Raw genomic sequence first — 21,659 nt, forward strand, 5'->3', positions numbered from 1 at the left:
ATGCGCCCTCCCACCTTCCTGGGAGCCTGTAGCCGTTTTAGTTGCATTGACATTGTATATATGTAAATAATTGGAGTCGAAAGGGAGGAGTCACTCGGTCCCGTGACTCAGACTTCTTAGGAAAAAAAAAACTTGTAACACTCCGAGCCCAACACTAGATGGCAGGAACAGTGCACTGCATGTGAATCTGCATCACAACATGCCACGAACAGATGTACACTGTGTAAGTGACATTTTCCTTATACCATCTTCTGCTGTTATCAGGTTAATCCAACAAGTTTTCTATAGTCTTAACCTATGCTCTTCTCTGTGGCTAACTTGGATTTGCAATCCTAAAAAAAGTGGTCTTGTCAATTCCTTTAGATTTATTATTAATCTAACACTGTGGAGCTGTCAAAATATTTTACCTTGGTATTACCATTTATACGCTCTTTCAATCTTCCATGGCCTCTTTGTGGACTCAGTATGTGCCTTGGAGCCCATATGATTTATGAGTTCTTCTATATGCGTTTGTGTACAGTAATTCTGCTTTGCTTCCACGGAGAGAGTGTTTGGAAGTCAATTATTATTCGGGCAATTTGAGTACCTGCACTGCCACCTGTGTAATAGTAGTAGTAGTAGTAGTAGTAGTAGTAACTGCATATTCTTCTTGTATTGTAAAGACCATACGTGAGGTGCATATCTAAATAGATTTAATAAATTGAATATGTACTAAATAGATATTCTGTTTGAATGACATGCCTAATAAGTAAGACTTAATAGATTGAATACAGTAATACAAGTGTAGATAAATGATAATTATGCAGTAGTAATCTCCAGTAATATAATTAAAGCATATATCTGCTAACTCTAATTGGTATTGTCGTTCTTGCAGTTCAAATTCTTGTGTGAAATAATTTTCGAGATGCCGTCTAAGCTAATTAAATAACTATATTCATGTTAAACTATGGATGGTTTATTATGTAATTTGAATCTTTTCATCCGTTTTATTGTAAATGCAGAATGCTGAAGAAGCAACAGGATGCCACAAGTCACTTGTTAGCGTGATTTGTTCTAGTATTCTTGTAGTGCTAAGCAAAGTCGACTGTGAACTGTGCCTAATAGAACAAAAAAGAGTTGTACAACTTTCTGCAACAATGGACGGCACTTATGGACCGAAAACATTCTTGAAGTGTTATGTAATGAAAATAGTTTTGACATATTTAAAAAAAAAAAAAATTGTATATGATAGAGTAAATAAAGATTTTGTACTCGAATAGTCTTGCCTAGGTTTGGATAAATTGATTTATTAGCCCGTTGGGTTACTGGCTCTGCGTATTGAGCTGACCGTAGGGGTGAAGTACCTGTGTAACCTGTTTATTGTGAGTTTTATTTATGAAGCTTATATGGACTGCATATACCTGGAGACAAAGAGGAGCTTCAACATAAAATGCACAGGCAAGGAGTGCTTCCAGTTCTGGCTTACACAAAAAATGTGCCCCAGCAAAAAGAACTGCCCACCTCCGCGTGCATGCATAATAGCAGGGGTCAATAGACTTTGTTGCATTATATGCTCTTAGGCACCAAACCCTGCTGGCAAGGAGGCAGCAGCTCCATCCGCTCTCTTTGAAGTCTAACAGAAGACTTTGGGGCATGCTATGATGCTGTGCCACTGGGGAGATTAGGATGCTATCTTCATGGTGGTTGCTCCCTTCACTGCGTCCGATTGGAACACACCCAGACTTTGCCCTTCCTAGCTCAATTCTTTTCTTAACGTTTTAAGACTAATATTTACTAACTTCAAGCTGTCATTTGGATTTTAACGCACCTAATTATTTTGTTTGCATTGTTTTATTTGTATGCTTTTTTTTAGCGGAGTCAATCATAAAAGTATACATGAGACAATTCTTCGAAAACCAGAGTAAAATGAGATACAAAATCAAAGTAAACTAGTGGGGCACTCTCAAAGGGAAACTCGGATTCTCTTGGCTATTGAAACAAATGTATAGGGCAAAAATATATTCACCAAATTGTAGGACTGGTAGGACAGAAGCAGTTTCCTTACAAGACCATGGGTGTATACATCTTCTCCTAAATATGCAAAGTGGCAAATGAGTCTTTTAATAGTAAGGCAGTTTGATGAGTTGGAAATCGCTAGTTAGATTTCTTCATTCCGCAGGTGACTGGTATGAATTCCAGACGGTCCCATTTAGCCGCTCTTTTTCCTTTAGTAAACAAATTGAGTGATTGATAGTATTGTGTGGTTTAATGCTAAAAAGCACCCTTGTGTGTTGTGTACAAGTGCTTCAGAGTGTAGCAACTTTAGATGGCCGATGTGTTACCTGAGCAGTTGGATGTGTTAGATAAGGGTTGCTTCTGCCTTTGCTGTATCTCTTCACTCTACAGATAGTTACTCTACTGCTGCTGCCCATTCTGTGTTTGTTCTGTGTAGTGTGTTAATATTGTTTTTGCATGTGCATGAGGGAAGATTGTGTGGCTGCCCAGAATCTTAAGTAATTCATTTCACTCTACAAAAGACACAATACTTGCCAATGTTCATGATGTCTTGTTGATGTGTAGCTTTGTGTGTTGGGTTGTCCCTAGACTATGGAAAGAATTAGATTCTCTCTAACGATTGTGATTTTAACAATGGTTTGTTAGTTACCTCCAACTGCTGAGTGCTGAAGTCTTAAGTTCAGCTCCAACATCGTTGCACTGTTTTGTGCTTGTAGTACGTACAAAATGAAATCGTTTGTTCATAATCCTATCCATCAACAGTGCCAAAATACTGACTCTTTTTTTGAACTGACTGGGGAAAAAAGTTTAGAAATCTCTCACGTCCTGCACTATATTTAACGTTTAAATTAAATTAGTAGTTCTTCTGTTTGTCTAATCTGGTATTTTTTTCCAGACACGGATGTTGTGCTAATTTTTTACTTGTATGTAATATTTTGAATCATAGGAAAACTGCCGTAAGCAGCTGTCTTCATTATTGTCTGTCTAATAGATTGTATTTTTTAATTTATCAAACACTGGTACAAACTTTTATTTTTATGGTATTTTAAGGTTACATCCTGTAACAAAAGAAAGTAAAACAATGTTTTATGTAAACATGGCCGTAACAAGCAGTTGTTATAGTATAGAGTGTACTATTCTGTGGGAGTTGGGCTGTATATAGTCACTTTTTCTATAAGAAAAATGGTTGTAGTAGCTGATCATCTTCAGAGGTTCCTCGACCTACATGCCCAGCATGAGCGAGGAGGGCTAGATATCTGCCTCATTTTCGTAATCGTCACAAGATGTTATGTATAATTAATCTAAGTGTAACTCTTACCAATGCCTTGTTTGCCGTGAAAGCCTGCCATTGAGCCAACTCTTCTGGTCACCTTTGATGTAGGAATTGCCCATTCTCGGGTGGTTGTAGGGCACTGGTCATTATTTGGATACTGTGGATTATGTACACTTCCCTTTAGAATGTATCTCTTATGATATATTAGTGATGATCATGTATTATGAGAATCTTTAATTGGGCTGTAATTTTCAAAATACAAATATTTACAAATGGTTGTAGTGGTGACAGGGATGTTGGAGCAGCAACGTGGTTGCTAATGTTTTAAAAGTGGCTATTTTTTTTTTTTTTAACAAGCACGAGTTATGTTTTTGGTTTGCGTGTGCGTGTGCGTGTGTGTGTGTGTGTGTGTGCATTTTAAAGTGATAAATACCCTGCAACCTGTTCAGAGTTTGCATTCTCTTTCTTTCCTTGTGAAGGTCCAGGAAGGATTACAAATCTCTTAGTTTCAAGATGTGGTGCTATTACGTTTTTGGTGGAGTGGGGAGTTGAATACAACGTCTTGACTGGGGGTCTGAGAGCCAACCTACCCCAGTTCTGAGAAAGATGCTGCATCACGTTGAAAGTAACATTACTAGTCACTCCTCAGGAATAGTCTGTTAGTTTTCTACAGTGCTGTTTAACTTGTGGCTGAAGCTTGCTGCACCATTCCAAACCATTTTCAAGTTATGCAGTCTATTGAAATAGCCTTAGAAGGCTTCACCTTTGATTTCGCATACATTTCTATAATGTGTGATCTTTAACAGCCAGTTCTTTTTACATGGTGTATACAATGACATCCCAAGGCTTTATGCCACCAGTTTTTGCGAGAACGTAATTGAATCTGATATAAACTCATATCAAAGTTTACATTTTGAGCTTTTGCCATAAAATTATAAATAACAATGTGTAACAATTACATATTGCATATTGGTAAAATATGCATTTCCGACCTGCAGTAAAAGCATAATAAGAAAATGATTAAACACCAGTTTTAAAAACAAAGTTAAGTGCAGTCTTTCTTTAACATAGGCCATACAGACCATATACAGGATATGACGAGCTAAAGAACAAGAATAATGTTTCACACCATTGTTCATGAATAAGGGAATGAACCAGTACTCTCTTGTACCACCAGCTTAGAACAAAAAAGTGTAAAATGCTGTATTATATCTCTGCCTCCTAGTTTGTAGTTAAAAGATTGTGGCAGTTGTGCATCCCATTTTGAGCAATAAACTTTGGTTGAAAATATCTCTAGTTTAAATTCAATATACAAAGAATGCCTTGTTTCTCAATATAACTGTTCTAGGTAAGGCTCACATCCCTAAGTCAAATGCAACAGATATTTAACATTTAAAGAGCTCTTGTTTGAGTATCGCGGATAGTTCTTTGGCCGGTAGTGCCACCTTTGAGAATATAATACTGTCCGCATTAATTTGGCCTGGGTCATTCCATTGATGTCTCCGATTCCATTCATTAGGTCTACTTACATGCCTTCCCCAGCTAATTACTTTAGTGCCTTTTAGGATCATCTTTTCCAGTGTTTATTTTAGATAAACTTTGGCAAGGTGGCTTCTATTTGGTTGAATCCAGTACAAGGCTGGATAGAGGAGAGCTCGGTCAGAAAATGGTTTCCTGCCCAATTCCAAATAAAATAGCATCAGTGCATAGATAGTTATTGTTTAGTGGCATGTGTGGCTGTAGAAGCACATGCTTGGTATAAATCTACCGTCTAGTGTTGGGTCCGAAGTTGTGCAAGTTGTTTTTCTTTCGAGTTAGGAGGTCTTAACTCCTCCTCTCAGTGATAATGCACATGGGCATCGACTCCTTTGTTAGATTGTTTTCTCTTCGCTGTCTGGGTTGGATGTGTGGGTGTGCCTCAGCTCCTTATTTCGAACCAGTTTCGGTTCGACCTTTGGTTCTTTTTTTCTGTCTCCTTCAATGGTATTATTACTGTTTGTGCTTTCTACATCTGCACTTTATTTGAAAACTCAGTTTCGATTCTGTTCGACCGAAGCCTCTTCTGGGGCTTCTTCGATATTGTTACTAGTTTTCATGAAAATGCTCCACTGGTACTGAAACGCATGCCCTTTCGGTTTTGTCCGCATTGCCATGAGAAGTACCCGCACACAGACCAACATTCTGTGTGCAACTTGTGCCTGTATCTAGACCACAAGGAATCAGACTGTGACTCGTGCTTGTCGGTCAGGTCAAAGTAAACACTTCAGGAGCCACAGAGCTTGTCACCTCGAGATGTCTCATGGAGTGATAGATGATACTCCCGACACTTGTTTGTGAGGAGCACCCATCCGTTGAAGACGAGGGTCATTCTCTATGATTGAAAGCTCCAGCCTTGAGGATAATGTAGAGATGCAGGAACTGCCATCAGCTCTACCTGTGAGTACTGCATCTCCTTCACCTGCTCTCCAAACCAAGCAACCAAAAAACCTTCAGCTTCTATGGTCGCCGAACACGAGTCCCTGGTTCACCACTGCTGTCTGCCCATGGTCGGCATTGGAAAACTGGTTCAACGCCCTGGGCCTGGTGCCGAAAGCACATGCCAAATCAGAACCTTCTGCATTGATCTTTTTGGACTGAGACCAGTGTTTGCAATGTCTTGACCATCAGTGCTGGCCTGGTATTCGACTTCCACTACCTCCACGCTGACAGTGCCTCGATCCTCAAAGTCGAAATGTTCGGACCCAAAAACCTTGGGCCAAAATTACAAAGACTAGCTCTGCCTCTACTTCACCAGTGGAGCCCGTTCTACACAAGATGCTGGAAAAACTGGACATTAGGCAAAAGAAAATACCCGTACAAGTCGGAAACTGATGCATTCTTGCAAAAGCTTCTTCTTCACCCCAACTCAAAATAAATCTCACTTTTGAGGAAGCATTGGAGATTCCACTTTCTTCTAAGATGAAAACTATAGACAAGGCCACCAACCCTGCCTTTCTTCCATTTCTTCCTGCCTTTCTGGAACACACCTCCACCACCATCATTACCTCATTCTCCTCTACCACTATCTCCACCTGAAGACCCCTTAGACATGTCACCTCTCGGGTCAAGGCATTCAGACACTAGTGGGTATGGGCGCCATACTGAGGATATTTTTGAAGACCCTATTGGGTTGTAACACCGAGAGTGGACAAAAAAGCATAAGCCTGCACCATCTGACCCTATCTTCATCAGGGGACAGCTATCACCAGATTCGCTAGTTGCCATACAGCACACAAATGCGCCAACCCACACACTACTGGAGACACGCCGCCTCTAGATCAGGAGAGCAAAAGGATAGATGCTGTGGGGAAAAAGAGTTGCAACTCAGGCTGCTAACCACTGACGTATTGCCAATTCGCAGGTTCTCTTGGCACAGTACGAGCATGCTCACTGGGATCACATGAAATAATTTTTTCAGTATCTCCCAGAGGAGCATAGAAAACATGGTCAACAGATGGTAGCCATCTCAAACACCTCCAAATGGTGTGCTCTAGGTACGCAAACAGTGCAGTAAGGGGAACAAAAACTCCAGTATTCTCCAAAGGCATCCTGCCTTTCTCAGGATCTCTGGGTTTAAACCTGTAATTCAACAGGCTTTCTTGAACATGCGGTATGACAAGGAGCATTTGTTCCATACCCAAGCAGGCTCTACTTGGAAAATAAAAGGAAAGACTGAGACCGCTGAGGCCATGGGAGCTCAACAAACACCTGATCCCTGGGGGAACTTTTTGTCACCAATCCTACTGTGAGGCCTACAAGTCTACTTCTTCAGAGGCATCAGCCTTCCAGCAAAAACATTCTCCTATATCAAGAGCTACTACGGTGGCCTTTTCAGAGGCAGTAACACCAAGGGTGAAGGTAAAGGTGCCTCCCCCCTCGGAGCCACACCCTCTGCCAAGCAGTGACTACCCTTTCCTACCCTCCCGATCACATAACACCTGTTGGGGGCAGACTGCAGCTTATCCTTCCAAACTGGCATTCCATCACCCCAGACAAGTGTGAATTAGCCATTATCCAACATGGCTATTGTCTGGAGCGTATTACCATATCGCCCAGTATTCCACCTCGCGCTCACAGGTTAAAGCAAGAAAATCAAACATTACCCGAGCAGGAAGTTCAAGCCCTTCTCAAAGGAGCTTAAGAAGCCCATTCCTATTCAACATCAGGGCTCCGGGGTATACTCTCTCTACTTCCTAATTCCCCAAAAAGGATGGGTCTTTAAGGCCAATCATAGATCTCAGGCCTTTGAACAAATACATCCTATCAGAGCACTTCCATATGGTCACCTTACAAGATGTCATTCCACTTCTTCAACAGGGTGACTTTATGGCAAGACTAGACCTAAAGGATGCCTATTTCTACTTATCAATACACCCAGCTCATCGCTAATACTTAGTTTGTCATAGCAGGTAAACTCTACCAATTCAAGTTTCTCGCATTCGGGGTAACCATCGTACCCAGAGTGTTCACCGAATGCCTAGTAAGTGGTACCAGCTCATCTACACAGAATGTCCACGTAGTCCCTCGCCTGGGTGACTGGCTTATCAAAGCCTACACTCATCAGTGCCAACAACACACTTGGATGACAATAGATCTGCTCCACATCTTAGGGTTCACTATCAACATTCCCAAGTCTCACCTGCAAGCATTACAGGTTCAACCATATTTAGGGGTAATTCTAAACACACAACTAGGATTAGCCTCCCCAATCCTGGAAGAATTCTAAACTTTCAGGCAGTATTGCCCCAGTTTCAGATAAACTAGCAACTCACAATGGTGACAGTCATGTGTCTGCTAGGGATGATGACTTCCTACATTGCTATAGTTCCCCATGCAGTATTACTCGTGTCCATTACAGGAATATCTAGCTCGTCAGTGGTCTCAGTCACAGGGTCAGTTGGAGGATCTAGTGTTGATAGACCGCTGCACACACCAGTCTGTGCAACAGTGAAACACCACCTTCCTGTTGAAAGGGGGCGCTTTGCGCGACCCTGTCCCCCACATTATTCTCATGACATATGCACCACAGACGAAATGGGGGGCTTACCTACAAGATCTCACAGTGCATGGTCTCTTGCATGCCAGTCACCAATGTCTCCACATCAACTACCTAGAGCTTCAAGCTGTTCACCTAGCATTGAAAGAATTCCAATCTCAGCTGGTTCACGAGGTTGTCCTAGTCCAGACGGACAATGTAACGCCATGTAGTGCCTACAGAAAGTAGGGGTAGCAGGGTCTCCACAACTGTTACACCTGCCTCAGACCATCTGTAATGTCCGCCTACCATAGTTCCAAAAGTGTGGGGGTTACCAAACATTTACCTTTTCGCCACAGCAGAAAACGCAAAAATGCCCAATCTTCGCCTCCAGGTTTCCACACCCACTATCCAAGGGTAATGTGCTATGGATGTGTTGGTTAAGAATATTTGCTTACACTTTTTCACCTCTTTCCCTCCTATTTCTTTTTCGGAATCTCAGGCCAAACCTCTGTTACAACAATCCTAGTAGCTCCCACTTGGTCTTGTCAGCCTTGGTACACAACACTTCTAGACCTCGCTGTAGTTCCACACAAGAAGTTCCCCAACAGCCCAGATATTCTAACTCAGAACCAAGGACAAATCAAGCACCCAGATCCCAAAACTCTCAATCTAGCAATTTGGCACCTGAGGTCATAGAGTTTGGTTACCTTAACTTACCACCAGAATGTATGGACAGTCTTAAAGAAGCACATAGACCCACCACAAGAGCCTGTTATGCAGCAAAATGGAAACATTTGGTTTGCTACTGCTACTCAAAACAAATTGACCTATTCAAAGCTTCAGTACAAGTCATTGTCTTCTACCTACTTCTCTTACAAAAAAGCAGTTAGCGTACGCTTCTGTACGGTTACATCTTGCTGCAATAGGTGCCTACCTCCACAATAGATAGCGCCTTTCTTTGCACAAAATTCCAGTCATCAAAGCTTTCGTGTAAGGACTCAAATGAGTTATTCCACAGAGGGTTCCCGCTGCACCTTCCCGGAACCTTAATATCATATGTGCAAGACTCATGGTCCCCCATGTAAACCTCTACACTCATGCCCTCTTCAATTTCTTTCATGGAAGGTGGGTTTTTTAGTCGACATCACTTCACTTGGACATGTTAGTGAACTCCAGGCTTTAACATTAGAAAAACCCTTCTTCCAAATACACAGAGATAAAATGGTGCTCCACACCAACCCTAAATTCCTACCTAACGAAGTGTCTCAATTTCACCTCAACTAGTCCATTGAATTGCCAGTTTTTTCCCTCAACCAGCTTCTGTGGCGGAATGAGTTCTTCCAACATTGGATGTTAAGAGCACGTATGTACTACAGTGATAGAACTAGCACCTTTAGAAAGTCTAACTTTTTGTTGCCTTTTCCTCACCACACAAATGCAACCCTATATCCAAATCAGGTATATCCAGGTGGATGGTAAATTGCATTCACACTTGCTATGCTAAGGCTAATAGACCTTTACCTGTTCCTCCGAGAGCACACACTACTCGGAAGAAGGGAGCAAAACCTACCCTTTTTAGGAAATAGTCCCAAAGCTGACATTTGTAAGATGAAGCTACATGGGGCACACCTCCAGCAAACATTACTTTGTGAATGTTTTAGCACACCAGCAAGACAATGTAGGTCAGGCAGTGCTACGTCATCTTATTAAAACCACTGCAACACACATAGGTTAGCGAGTGCTTCTGAGGGGGACTGCTTTACAGTCTATGCCAAGCAAGTGTATCTACACAGTCACACATTGCATCAAACAGACTATGTTACTTACCCTATAAGCATCTGTTCGTGCCACGTAATGCTGTAGATTCACATGAGGCCACCCTCCTCCCTGGACAACTGTGGCTTTTGCAGTTCCTTACATTACCTATTTTCACTATACATACATTTAGAATTCTCATGGCATTACGTACCCGTACGCTACACTCCTCTCTCAGCCACCTGTGGGAAAACAATTTAACAATGGAGTTGATGTCCATGGGCAATATTACCGAGAGGAGTCACTTTACCTTGTGACATGAAAGATTTCTTAGAAGAAAAACAACTTCCAGAACTCTGGATCCAACACTAAATGTCAAGAGTATGCAGAGCATATGAACCTACAGCACTACATGCCCCAAACATGCTCACAGGGTAAGTGACATATTCCTTCTGTTACCTGGAGCTCCTTAGCTTTATATTCCCAGATCTCTGCTCCATAAAGTGGTAGCAACCTCTTTCTCCCTGTAAACTTTCAAAATGGGCGTTATTTTTTCAGTGCCTAACATAGTAACACATCTTTACACCACATTGCAGCGCATCTCTTAAATCGTCGTTTCCAGATGCATGCGCCAGTTAAGTTTGCAGTGAAAGCACATCCCTGAATAATTGGAATAATCGACCCTTTTGAATTTCTCTGTTTAATATAAGTTAAGTAAAGAATGATGGTAGGAGTCGTGGTGATAAGGACGGGTAATCAATATTGAATTCAGTGATTTATGGCTCTGCTCTTCTTTAATTTTATTAACTTCTTTGGTTCAGTTATCCACTTAGATGCAACATATCTTAAATTAGGCACATTCTCGTTAATCTGCATTGCAAAATTTGTGGCTTATGATTCTCACCCTATTGTGGAAAAATATAGAACTTCATTATCGGGAACCTGAATATGCACCCGCTGCTGTGCTTCATGTATGGCTGTGACACTTTAGGAAGATAATCCGAGTAATACTAAAGCAACTTCTTTTACGATTTAGCCCCATTCACCCCATTTTCATGTCGTTCTTTTAATGTGTTATCTGTTCTCTCCTCTGTTTTAGGAAACATTCTACTTCTCCATCTTCATCCTCGTCCTCTTCAAGTTCTCGATCTAGTTCCCGATCCCACAGGACGAGCGGGCATCATAGATCTAACAGGCACTCTCGCTCTGGTTCAAGGACTCGTAGGTACTCCCGCTCACAGAGCAGTAGTCGGCGTTATTCAGGTGGGGGGTCAAGAGATGGCCGCCGCCATTCCCGATCAGATTCCACAGACCGCAGCAGACACTATGACTCTCATCAGAGATCCAGGTATGCACAAGATTGTGGTAATATTGTAAGCTTGTTGTGAAAGATTGATTGCAGTGTTGTTTATTTCGTTATTCAAGTCTGAGAGAGATGTTTACCTGTTCTTATTCCTGGGTCTGCATCATAGTAATCTTCATTGAAGTCATAAATGTAACAATTTCTTGCTACATGAGGGGACCCAGAGCACTTAAATCGTACACTCATTTATGGAATGTGTATGAAAATTGGCATAACCAGTGCTAGATTGCACCTTCCAGAGTCTGTCGGTTTCCCTTCAATAATAATCCTTATTCCAAAAATAAACCATCTGACAAAACTGTTGCAACACCATTGCCTAAAATGCTATCCAGCCTTTCTACATTGTCTACATTGTCTACATGTCACATCAGGATTTACGGGAACATTTCTCCTCCCATCTTCATTAACTCCAATTATTTCATAGTGGTCCCTTAGGATGTTTAAACATTAAGGTCTAGAAATACTGGCAGCCTAAATCCACGTCCAGCCGTCACAAAAAGAGAATCCTGATGTGACATGAGGTGTTCTTTTGGAAGAAGATTGTGATAATGAAATCACAATAAGTACCCCTATCGTTTTAGTCCTGATGAAGACCCGTATGTGAGCCCGGATATAGCGGGGATAACTGGATGGGTCGAAACATCAACGATAGTGTGTTTGAGCCTGGGTGTAGTTTCTCTTTTAGTATATAGCGAGGACTTGAATGAGGATTTATCACCTCTGATTTTATCTGAATGATTCAATGAGTAATAAGTTGAAACAGAAGGCTTCTTTCCCTATTTGTGGCTATTGGATGGACTTCTTTGTCCTGTTCTTTCAGAATCAACTGCACTTTATTTCTGAGCACTTTTTTTCTGATCTCTGGTTTTTAAGGTTTTGATAGGGTTTTTAAAAAAAAATTGTATGTGATTTAATATTTTTTATTATAGTAATATATGATATGTTTTCTAATTTGGTTTCATTTTGCTGCATATTTTTAATTAGTTGTGTGTTCCCGAGTGGGCATTGTAGTCTTTCACACAGCTTCTATAGCAGTTTATAAAGTTCGTCAGATAGTTAGCAAAACAGCCAGTGCTGAATATGGAATAAAAGAAAAAGATATAGGAAATGGCTAAAACATCTCTGAGGAGAGCGTCTTGCAAAATCCCACCATAGGCTTTATTTTGTTGGATCATGAAACATCACAAATAGGGCCTTCTCTTTTTTTTTTCCCTTTGGGTGATGTCCATTTCAGAGAAATACTTAATACCCTGCCTGAGTGCAGATCAGGACTCTTGAAGGCTCACATAATTCCTACTGAACCAGTTCAGATGTGTGCTCCAGATATGCAGGTAGAAACCCTCAATAAGAAACACTGCTTATCCTTGATTCTTTAAACACAAAAATGCATCTGGTTAGAAGACATTCAAGACTTGCTTTTATAAAGAATCTGCCTACATCCCAGAATCTTTTTTTTGTTTTTAAGAAAATAAAATCCTTCCTACGTTCCTCCATTGCTCCATCAGCCATGTTGATTTGCTACCTCAACCTTCTTTCTTACTTTCCGTCTCTCCCTGTTGGATTCTCTTTTCTTTCAAACTTTTTTTTCTTTTTTGGGGGGCCCGACCGCTGACACTTACTACAGGGTCTTTAAAGACATTGTTCATTTTTTTTCATTTCATTTCCCTCTCCAAAATGGGGGATGTATCAATCTTCTAACAGCAGCTGTAACTATAAAAAAAAAAAAAAATTACTACAGTGTCATGGTATGCAGGCATGACAATACACTTGCTTCTTCGTGCACTACTCATTTTGGCTTTCTTTGTCAATGCAGTTGAGCATCAGAAGCACACTTTTTTTCCTTCTTTTTGCCAATGCTCAACAGCGTTGGCAGTAGGAATTGGCAAAGCCAAAACGTTTGCTATTTCCTTTCAAAGGCGTGACCTATTAGCTTTGCCAATGCTTGTTTTCCCTTTTGCCATTTGTATGGCAGTTTGTTAAATATATATTTCATTTCTAAATATAAATATTCAAAACATAACCTTAGGTCCTCTTTTAGTCACTGTCAATAAAACGCATATTCCGTATTCTGACACCACCTTGTTTTTTCTATTCCCTGTTTCCGTGGGGCTGTTGAGACCGTATGTCAATGGGATTTCTCCTCATTGGAGATTTGAGTTACTAGGTGCATCAGCTAGATGCATGACCACTTTACATAGAAAATTAATAGATAAGCTCTGTATTGCAAAAAGGTGGGAATGCCCATTGAAAATGTCCAAATGAAATTAATGTGAATCATTCTGCAATGTGATTGCTCCCTTCTCAAGTAGACTGCACCTTTTAGGAAGTGCTAAGCCTATTGTACTGTAATCACTTTGTCCTTAGGAGTCATTCGCGGTCAACAGAATGGCACCGGCGCAGTGACAAACCATCAGATAGATATCGAAGTAGCAGTCGGAGCAGCCAGAGTCCAAGTATCTCAAGAAGTCGTAGCAGATCTGAATCTCCTTTGAGAGAAAAACTAGGAAGGCCTATGATGACGTCACCAGGCGTGGGAGAGAAACTGAAAAAGTGAGTAATGCATTACCTGAATTTTGTTATGATTTTCAGTAGGACAAAAGAAATCTAACAGCTAGGTAAAAGCATGGAGAGGACTATGGGATAAGGTTTTTGAAGTGGAATATAAAATCAGGCACTAGGATTTCTGAATTTCAAAGCTAACCCTCTATAGTTTTTAACAGTATGAATATGAATTGATCCATAACACAAAACAGTCAAGGAATTGTTGCTCGACTGCAGAGCATTGCAAACTTGTAATAAAGCTTGCATAACTTGATAGGCCTTCAAAAAGAATGGTAACATTTTGATAGGCAGTAGTCTGCAATACCACACTTTTAAGGCTGTTATAGCCTTTTGTCTTTAATTTGAGAACCTATGTCCCCTTTGGATAAAAAGTTACTTAAAAATAAAAATGTCAATTCTTCATAACTTCTTCACTGCGCCTAATTTTCATATATTTTTCAGTTTGTCTGTGCGCCTAGACAACTAATATTGTGGAATTCATACCTGCCTTGCACCAAAAGGAGCAGTCTATAGTCAACTGCTGGATTACGTCGCTTCTGAATGTGGTTCGGCCACATACGGCCTCATCTGTGAATTTTATCACAATTCTTCCAGCACAGCAAATTGATGGTTGATGTTTGGCTACACCTGTTAGTACAAGGTGTAAATAAAAGTCCAAATATTTTTTGATTGTTTTTCATATCCAAATACCCCTTGTGTATTTTGCAAATGTTTTTTTTCTTTTTAAAGGCCACTCCACTTGTGAAAAATCATAAAACTGACTTTTCTCATAGTCTTAGTCAAAGCTGCCCAATCAGATTTATCTTCAGTCATATGATTTCTTGTATCAGTCTCTATTTGCATCAACATGCTCATTTAAACATCCATTTTATGTATCACGTCACATTATTTTGCAAAGAATTTGACACAGAAGCAGCTGGAGTTAGCTCCCTAGACTTGATTAGCTATAAATTGAACAGTCATCCAGGATTAGTTGATATCATTCTTAAAGGACATTTCTTATTTGTTGTGTTTGGTGATTAAAATTAATGTTTCAGTTGTGGTAAATGAGGGAACACTGAGGGGAGCTGCTCTGTAGTGGAGTGACTAAACCACTGTTACAGAATTGCTGTCCGAACATAGGAGTGAGATAAAGTGAATCTGTTTTCCACGTATTGTGGGCGAAGTATCAGTTCAAATACCCACGTTATTTTGAAATGGGACGGTGAAGGCTTTTGCGAGCAAGTGAACAGTACTGTGGTTTATGGAGTTAGCCTACCAGTTTAGTGGATTACCCATCATTATCAAGGAGGTCTCGCTTAGGTAACAGTTGGGATTTGGACATGTGTGTGTAAGCATGCTTTCAGCGATGGTGATTCATATTATATGTTGAGTTTATAATTTCACATTTATTTGTGATGTGGTGTTGTAACGAAACATGTAAATTGGTTGTTTAATACTATTTCTGTATTGTTAGCAGTTACTGTTTAAGCAGTGCTTTTTATGTAAAGTTAGCTTTTCTTGGTTAGTTTTGAAAATAAACCCAGGCTTGGTCATATCAAGTGTCTGCCATGCTGTGATCATTTCTTTTATAATGTTTTATTATTGCATTGTGTTAGCTCTCTCCATGCAATGTGTAAAGTAGAAACATGCTGTTGGATTTCTGTTTGAATGTGTTTTGGATGATATGTAAATGTATTTTTACGTTTGAATATGTACATTTTGCTGACATAGTGTGTGCGGTACACAAATGATGCAAACAGTTTGTCTGGAAGCATTGTTGTTAACTGCTAGTGCTTAGTTAATATAAATGTTCTGGTGTATTACTCTCTCACCGTGTGGCGTTACAGTTTGCATGAAAGCAAGAGGCATTCCCTCTGTACTTTGGTCTAGGATTCATCTAGGTACCGGGTTGCACCATGTGGGACAGACTCCGATCCACTGGTACTCTTATCTTTTACTCTAAAGGACTCCTGCCAAGATAGAGCCAATGAAAGAAAGTTTATTGAGGAGGAGCAGATGTACCTCCAGTCACACCACATGCACATCAATACTTGTGTTCGAAAGTTTTAACTGGCTCCCCCACGTCCTCAAACAGAAGTCAGAGTGTGGAGCAGCAGCGGGCACAGCAGAACAGCAGGAGGTTCATTAGCAGAGTTATATGTGAACAGGGGTTCACATATAACTCAGCAATAGTATATGGGATACAGCAATATTAGGGCCCTTCAGATCAGGATTGGTAGTATAGACAGAGCTGTGTCCCGGCCCAGTGCTGGAATAACAGAAAGGCAACGGGTGAGGAATGAGAAATGGAGTGCTGTGTAATTCCTGGTATTCGAATAATGGGGCGCTGCAGTTTAGGGTTGAGGTGCACGGACAGAGTTGTATGTGGGCTGCAGTACTGGAATAGTTAATAATGTTAATGGAGCTATGTGTGGAACCTAGTATTGGCGTGCCAGTGTTGCTGAGTGTTAGCCTGGAGGTGCCCTAGTGAAGCTGCGAGTGCGGCCCAGTATGGGAGAGGCATTGCCTCTGAACCACAGAAGAGGAGTCCTGAAGGGCGAGGTCCCAGTACTGGAACAGCAGTGTGTACTGACTGTAAGAACTGAGGTGCTCTGGCAGACAGTGTGTGTGGGGTACTGGCATAGCTAAGGGGCTTGGAGTGTGTGAACTGACTTGCACTGATGGAGCTGCTTCTTAGGTCCCAGTACTGGAACAGCCTAGAGTACTGACTGTGAGACCTGAAGTGCTCTAGCAGACAACATGTGTGGGTGGGGTTCCATGCACTGGGAAGGCTGAGGGCTTGGGGTGCGTGACCTACGGTGCACTGATAGAGCTACGTCTGAGGTCCCAGTACTGCAACAGAAGAGTGTACTGACTGCGAGAACTGAGGTGCTCTGGCAGATAGCATGTGTGGGGCTCCTGGCACTGGCATGGCTGAGGGCTTGGATAGGTTGTGAACTGCGGTGCACTGATGGAGCTGCGCCTAGTACCCCAGTACTGGAGCAGTAGAGTGTACTGACTGTAATAACTGAAGTGCTCTGGCAGACATTTGTGGGGTTCCAAGCACTGGCATGGCTGAGGGCTTTGAATGTGTAATCTGTGATGCACTGATGGAGCTGCACCCGAGGTCCCAGTACTGGAGCAGCAGAGTGTACTGGCTGCAAGACCTGAGGTGCTCTGGCAGACAGTGTGTGGGGTTCCTGCCACGGCTGAGGGCTTGGAGTATGTGAACTACAGTGATCTAATGGAGCTGCGAGTGGGATCCAAGTATTGAGCAGAAGTGGGCAATGTCTCTAAGGATTGTGGAGCCCTGGTAAAGCTGGGTGCCTAGGCTATAAGCAGTTACAAGTGATCCTCCACCCTTGTTCTCAGCACACAGGCAGGCACACTTGGTAAAGAAAATCCAAGCCAAGGAAGGGCGGGAGCCAGGTGGCTGAGAGAGGGTGCAGAGGGCCCACAAAGACCAAAAGTGTCCAAGATAACAGCCTGATTTATAGCCTTGTTTACAGCTAAGCTCAGAGGAAGAATGCTCTGCAAATAAAAAGGGAAGCTTCCCTGGACGGGAGCAGGAAACAAAGTTAAAAAAAATATATATTTATGTTCGATGGCATGTGTAGCTGCAGATACACATGCTGTGCACTATCCTGCCATCTTGCCATCTAGTGTTGGGCTCGGAGTGTTACAATTTGTTTTTCTTCTAAGAAGTCTTTTCGAGTCACAAGACTGAGGGACTCCTCCCTTTCGGCTCCATTCCGCATGGGCGTCGACTCCATCTTAGATTGTTTTTTTTTCAGCCATCGGGTTCGGACGTGTTCCTCTTCGCTCCGTGTTTCGGTTTGGAAAAGATAGATATTAATCGGAAAATTTGACGGTATTGTTTGCGCTCGGTACCGGGTTAGTGCTAGCACATCGACACCGAAGAAAAGAAGAGCTCCGGCAGGTCTTTGGGGCTTCCACTCCTCGGCGGGGCCTGGTCGGCCCGACCGCGTGCATCCTCAAAGCTCATGGAACGGACCCCATTCCGCTTCTGCCCCAAATGCCACGCTACGTATCCTTATACAGACCAACACTTGGTCTGTAATCTGTGTTTGTCCCCTGAACACAAAGAGGATACGTGCGAGGCCTGTCGGGCATTTCGATCCAAGAAGACACTGCGGGATCGTAGAGCTCGAAGACTTCAGATGGTGTCGTCACCGGCTGAACATCTCGACGTCGAAGAAGAGGAGACATTCTCCATTCCAGATTCGGACTCGGATGAGCCTGAGAGTGAGCAGGCAACAAACCTGGAGTAAACCAGCCCCGGCAAAAACTCACTCCAAAATCATAAAGGCCCAGGGGACGCCACCGCCAACAGGCCATGGCTTTACCCGGAAGCACGGTGACCAAACATTGGCACCGAAAAAGGCCTCCCAGCAGCCGAAGACATCCGACTCCGGTCGAGATACTGTCTCCGAACAGACTCGGCACCGAGATACTGGCTCAGACCAGATTCGGCACAGAGAGGTCGGCACCCCGAAAACCAAAAAGGTTTCTTCAGAGCCGAAAAAGACTGCAGAAAAGGTTTTGGTGCCGAAACACGCAGCCTTGGAGCCGAAACACAGCTCCTACACAGAAGAACAGGGCCTTTCCTCACAGTTACAAGGCCACAGGTTTGAACAAGAGCTGGGCATGGGAGAGCCAGACCATACCCAGAGAAGGCTCCATATACAAAAAGACACAGGGAAAATCAGAACTCTTCCTCCAATCAAGATGAAGCGGAAGCTCGCATTCCATGAAGCGGAAATGCAGCCAAAAGCTAAGGTGGCTAAAGAAAAAACACCACCACAGTGTTCTCCACAGCCATCGCCATCACACTCGCCACATCTGTCCCCAGTAGCAACACCCCCAATGATGCAGTCACCAACGCACACAGGGATGAGCCAGGATGACCTAGATGCATGGGATCTATACGACGCACTGGTCTCAGATAATAGTCCGGATTGCTACCCGACAAGGCCATCACCACCGGAGGACAGCTTACATGCAGGTGGTTTCCAGGGCAGCTACTTTTCATAACGTAGCACTGCATGCAGAGCCCATAGAAGATGTCTTCTTGTTCAATACCCTGTCATCTACACACAGCCAATATCAAAGTTTGCAAATGTTACCAGGCATGTTAAAACATGCCAAACAGGTGTTTCAAGACCCAGTCAAAAGCAGAGCCATCACACCTAGGGTGGAGAAGAAATATAACCCTCCCCCTACGGACCCTGTGTATATTACACAACAGTTCACTCCTGATTCAGTGGTAGTAGGAGCAGCCCGGAAAAGGGCAAACTCACAAACTTCTGGAGACGCACCACCACCCGACAAAGAAAGTCGGAAATTCGATGCAGCAGGCAAAAGGGTGGCAGCACAAGCAGCCAATCAATGGCGAATTGCCAATTCGCAAGCTCTACTGGCAAGATACGACAGGACACATTGGGATGAAATGCAACATTTCATTCAACACCTTCCCAAAGAGTTCCAGAAACGTGCTCAACAGGTTGTCGAGGAGGGCCAAACTATCTCCAACTATCAAATAAGGTCGGCTATGGACAAAGCAGACATGGCGGCCAGAACAGTAAACACGGCGGTAACCATTCGGAGACATGCGTGGCTACGTACCTCTGGATTTAAGCCAGAAATCCAGCAGGCTGTGCTGAATATGCCTTTCAACGGACAACAATTGTTTGGGCCGGAGGTGGACACAGCAATAAACAAACTAAAGAAAGACACTGACACGGCCAAAGCCATGGGCGCACTCTACTCCCCACAGAGCAGAGGCACTTTTAGGAAGCCGCACTTTAGAGGGGGGTTTCGGGCCCAGTCCAGAGAGCCTTCCACCTCACAAGCCAGACCCACATACCAGGGACAATATCAAAGAGAAGGTTTTCGGGGACAATATAGGGGTGGACAGTTCCCTAAAACAAGAGGGAAATTCCAAAGCCCAAAAACCCCACAAACTAAACAGTCACTCCAACGTCACAAACCCCCACCACACAACACCAGTGGTGGGGGAGAATCACAGATTACCAAAATTGGGAACACATAACTACGGACGCGTGGGTCCTAGCCATTATCCAACATGGTTATTGCATAGAATTCCTACATTTGCCACCAAATGTGCCTCCAAGAGCACACAACATGTCTAAACAACACTTAGACCTGTTGCAACTAGAAGGCCAAGCATTGTTACAAAAAGAAGCAATAGAGCTAGTACCCAACCATCAAAAAGGAACAGGGTAGCTGCTCATATCAGGAGACAGCACATGCACGTATTCCCTTACTTAGACGATTGGTTAATAAAAACCAGCACTCAACAACAGTGTCTTCTACACACCAAATATGTCATAGAAACCCTTCACAAACTAGGGTTCTCCATAAACTACCAAAAATCACATCTACAACCGTGTCAAATACGACAATACTTAGGAGCAGCAATCAACACACAAAAAGGGATTGCCACTCCAAGTCCACAAAGGGTACAAGCCTTCCAAAATGTAATACTAAACATGCACCCAAACCAACACTATCAAGTGAGGTTGGTAATGAAACTTCTAGGCATGATGTCTTCATGCATAGCCATTGTCCCAAACGCAGGACTACACATGCGGCCCTTACAACAGTGCCTAGCAACACAATGGACACAAGCACAGGGTCAACTTCAAGATCTAGTGTTGATAGACCGCCAAACACACTCCTTGCTTCAATGGTGGAATCCTATCAATTTAAACCAAGGGCGGCCATTCCAAGACCCTGTGCCTCAATACGTGATCACAACATATGCTTCCATGATAGGGTGGGGAGCACACCTCAACTACCACAGTATACAGGGACAATGGGACGTTCAACAAAGGCAACTGCATATAAATCGTTTAGAACTGTTAGCAGTGTTTCTAGCATTGAAAGCATTTCAACCGCTAATAGTCCACAAACACATTCTTGTCAAAACAGACAACATGACAACTATGTATTACCTAAACAAACAAGGAGGGACACACACATCACAACTGTGTCTCTTAGCACAAAAGATTTGGCATTGGGCGATTCACAATCACATTCGCCTAATACCACAGGACATCCCAGGGATTCAAAACCAGTTGGCCGACAATCTCAGTCGAGATCACCAACAAACACACGAATGGGAAATTAATCCCCAGATACTACAAACTTACTTTCTATGCTGTGGAACACCAGAAATAGACCTATTCGCAACAAAACGCAAAATGCCAAAACTTTGCGTCCAGGTATCCACACCCTCAGTCCAAAGGCAATGCGTTATGGATGAGTTGGTCAGGGATATTTGCTTACGCTTTTCCCCCTCTCCCACTCCTTCCTTATCTGGTAAACAAATTGAGTCAAAACAAACTCATACTAATAGCACCAACCTGGGCTCGCCAACCATGGTATACAACACTACTGGACCTGTCATTAGTACCTCATATCAAACTACCAAACAGACCAGATCTGTTAACTCAACACAAACAACAGATCAGACACCCAAATCCAGCATCGCTCAATCTAGCAATCTGGCTCCTGAAGTCTTAGAATTTGGACATTTAGACCTTACACAAGAATGTATGGAGGTCATTAAACAAGCTAGAAAACCTACTACAAGACATTGTTATGCAAACTAATGGAAAAGATTTGTTTATTACTGCCATAATAATCAAATTCAACCACTACATGCT

General features: G+C 42.6%; 1 protein-coding gene across 3 annotated transcripts in view; it reads left to right on the forward strand.

Moving 5' to 3' along the window:
• Nucleotides 1–21,659, forward strand: part of CLASRP (CLK4 associating serine/arginine rich protein) — a 664,783-nt gene that overhangs the window by 362,568 nt on the left and 280,556 nt on the right. For all 3 annotated transcript variants that reach the window (XM_069207696.1, XM_069207697.1, XM_069207699.1), the window contains 2 exons: nt 11,140–11,388; nt 13,768–13,953. In XM_069207696.1, coding sequence (XP_069063797.1) covers nt 11,140–11,388; nt 13,768–13,953 — 435 coding nt within the window. The remainder of the gene's footprint in view (nt 1–11,139; nt 11,389–13,767; nt 13,954–21,659) is intronic.

This window comes from Pleurodeles waltl, chromosome 9 (assembly GCF_031143425.1).
Source record: "Pleurodeles waltl isolate 20211129_DDA chromosome 9, aPleWal1.hap1.20221129, whole genome shotgun sequence".
NCBI lineage: Eukaryota > Metazoa > Chordata > Amphibia > Caudata > Salamandridae > Pleurodeles > Pleurodeles waltl.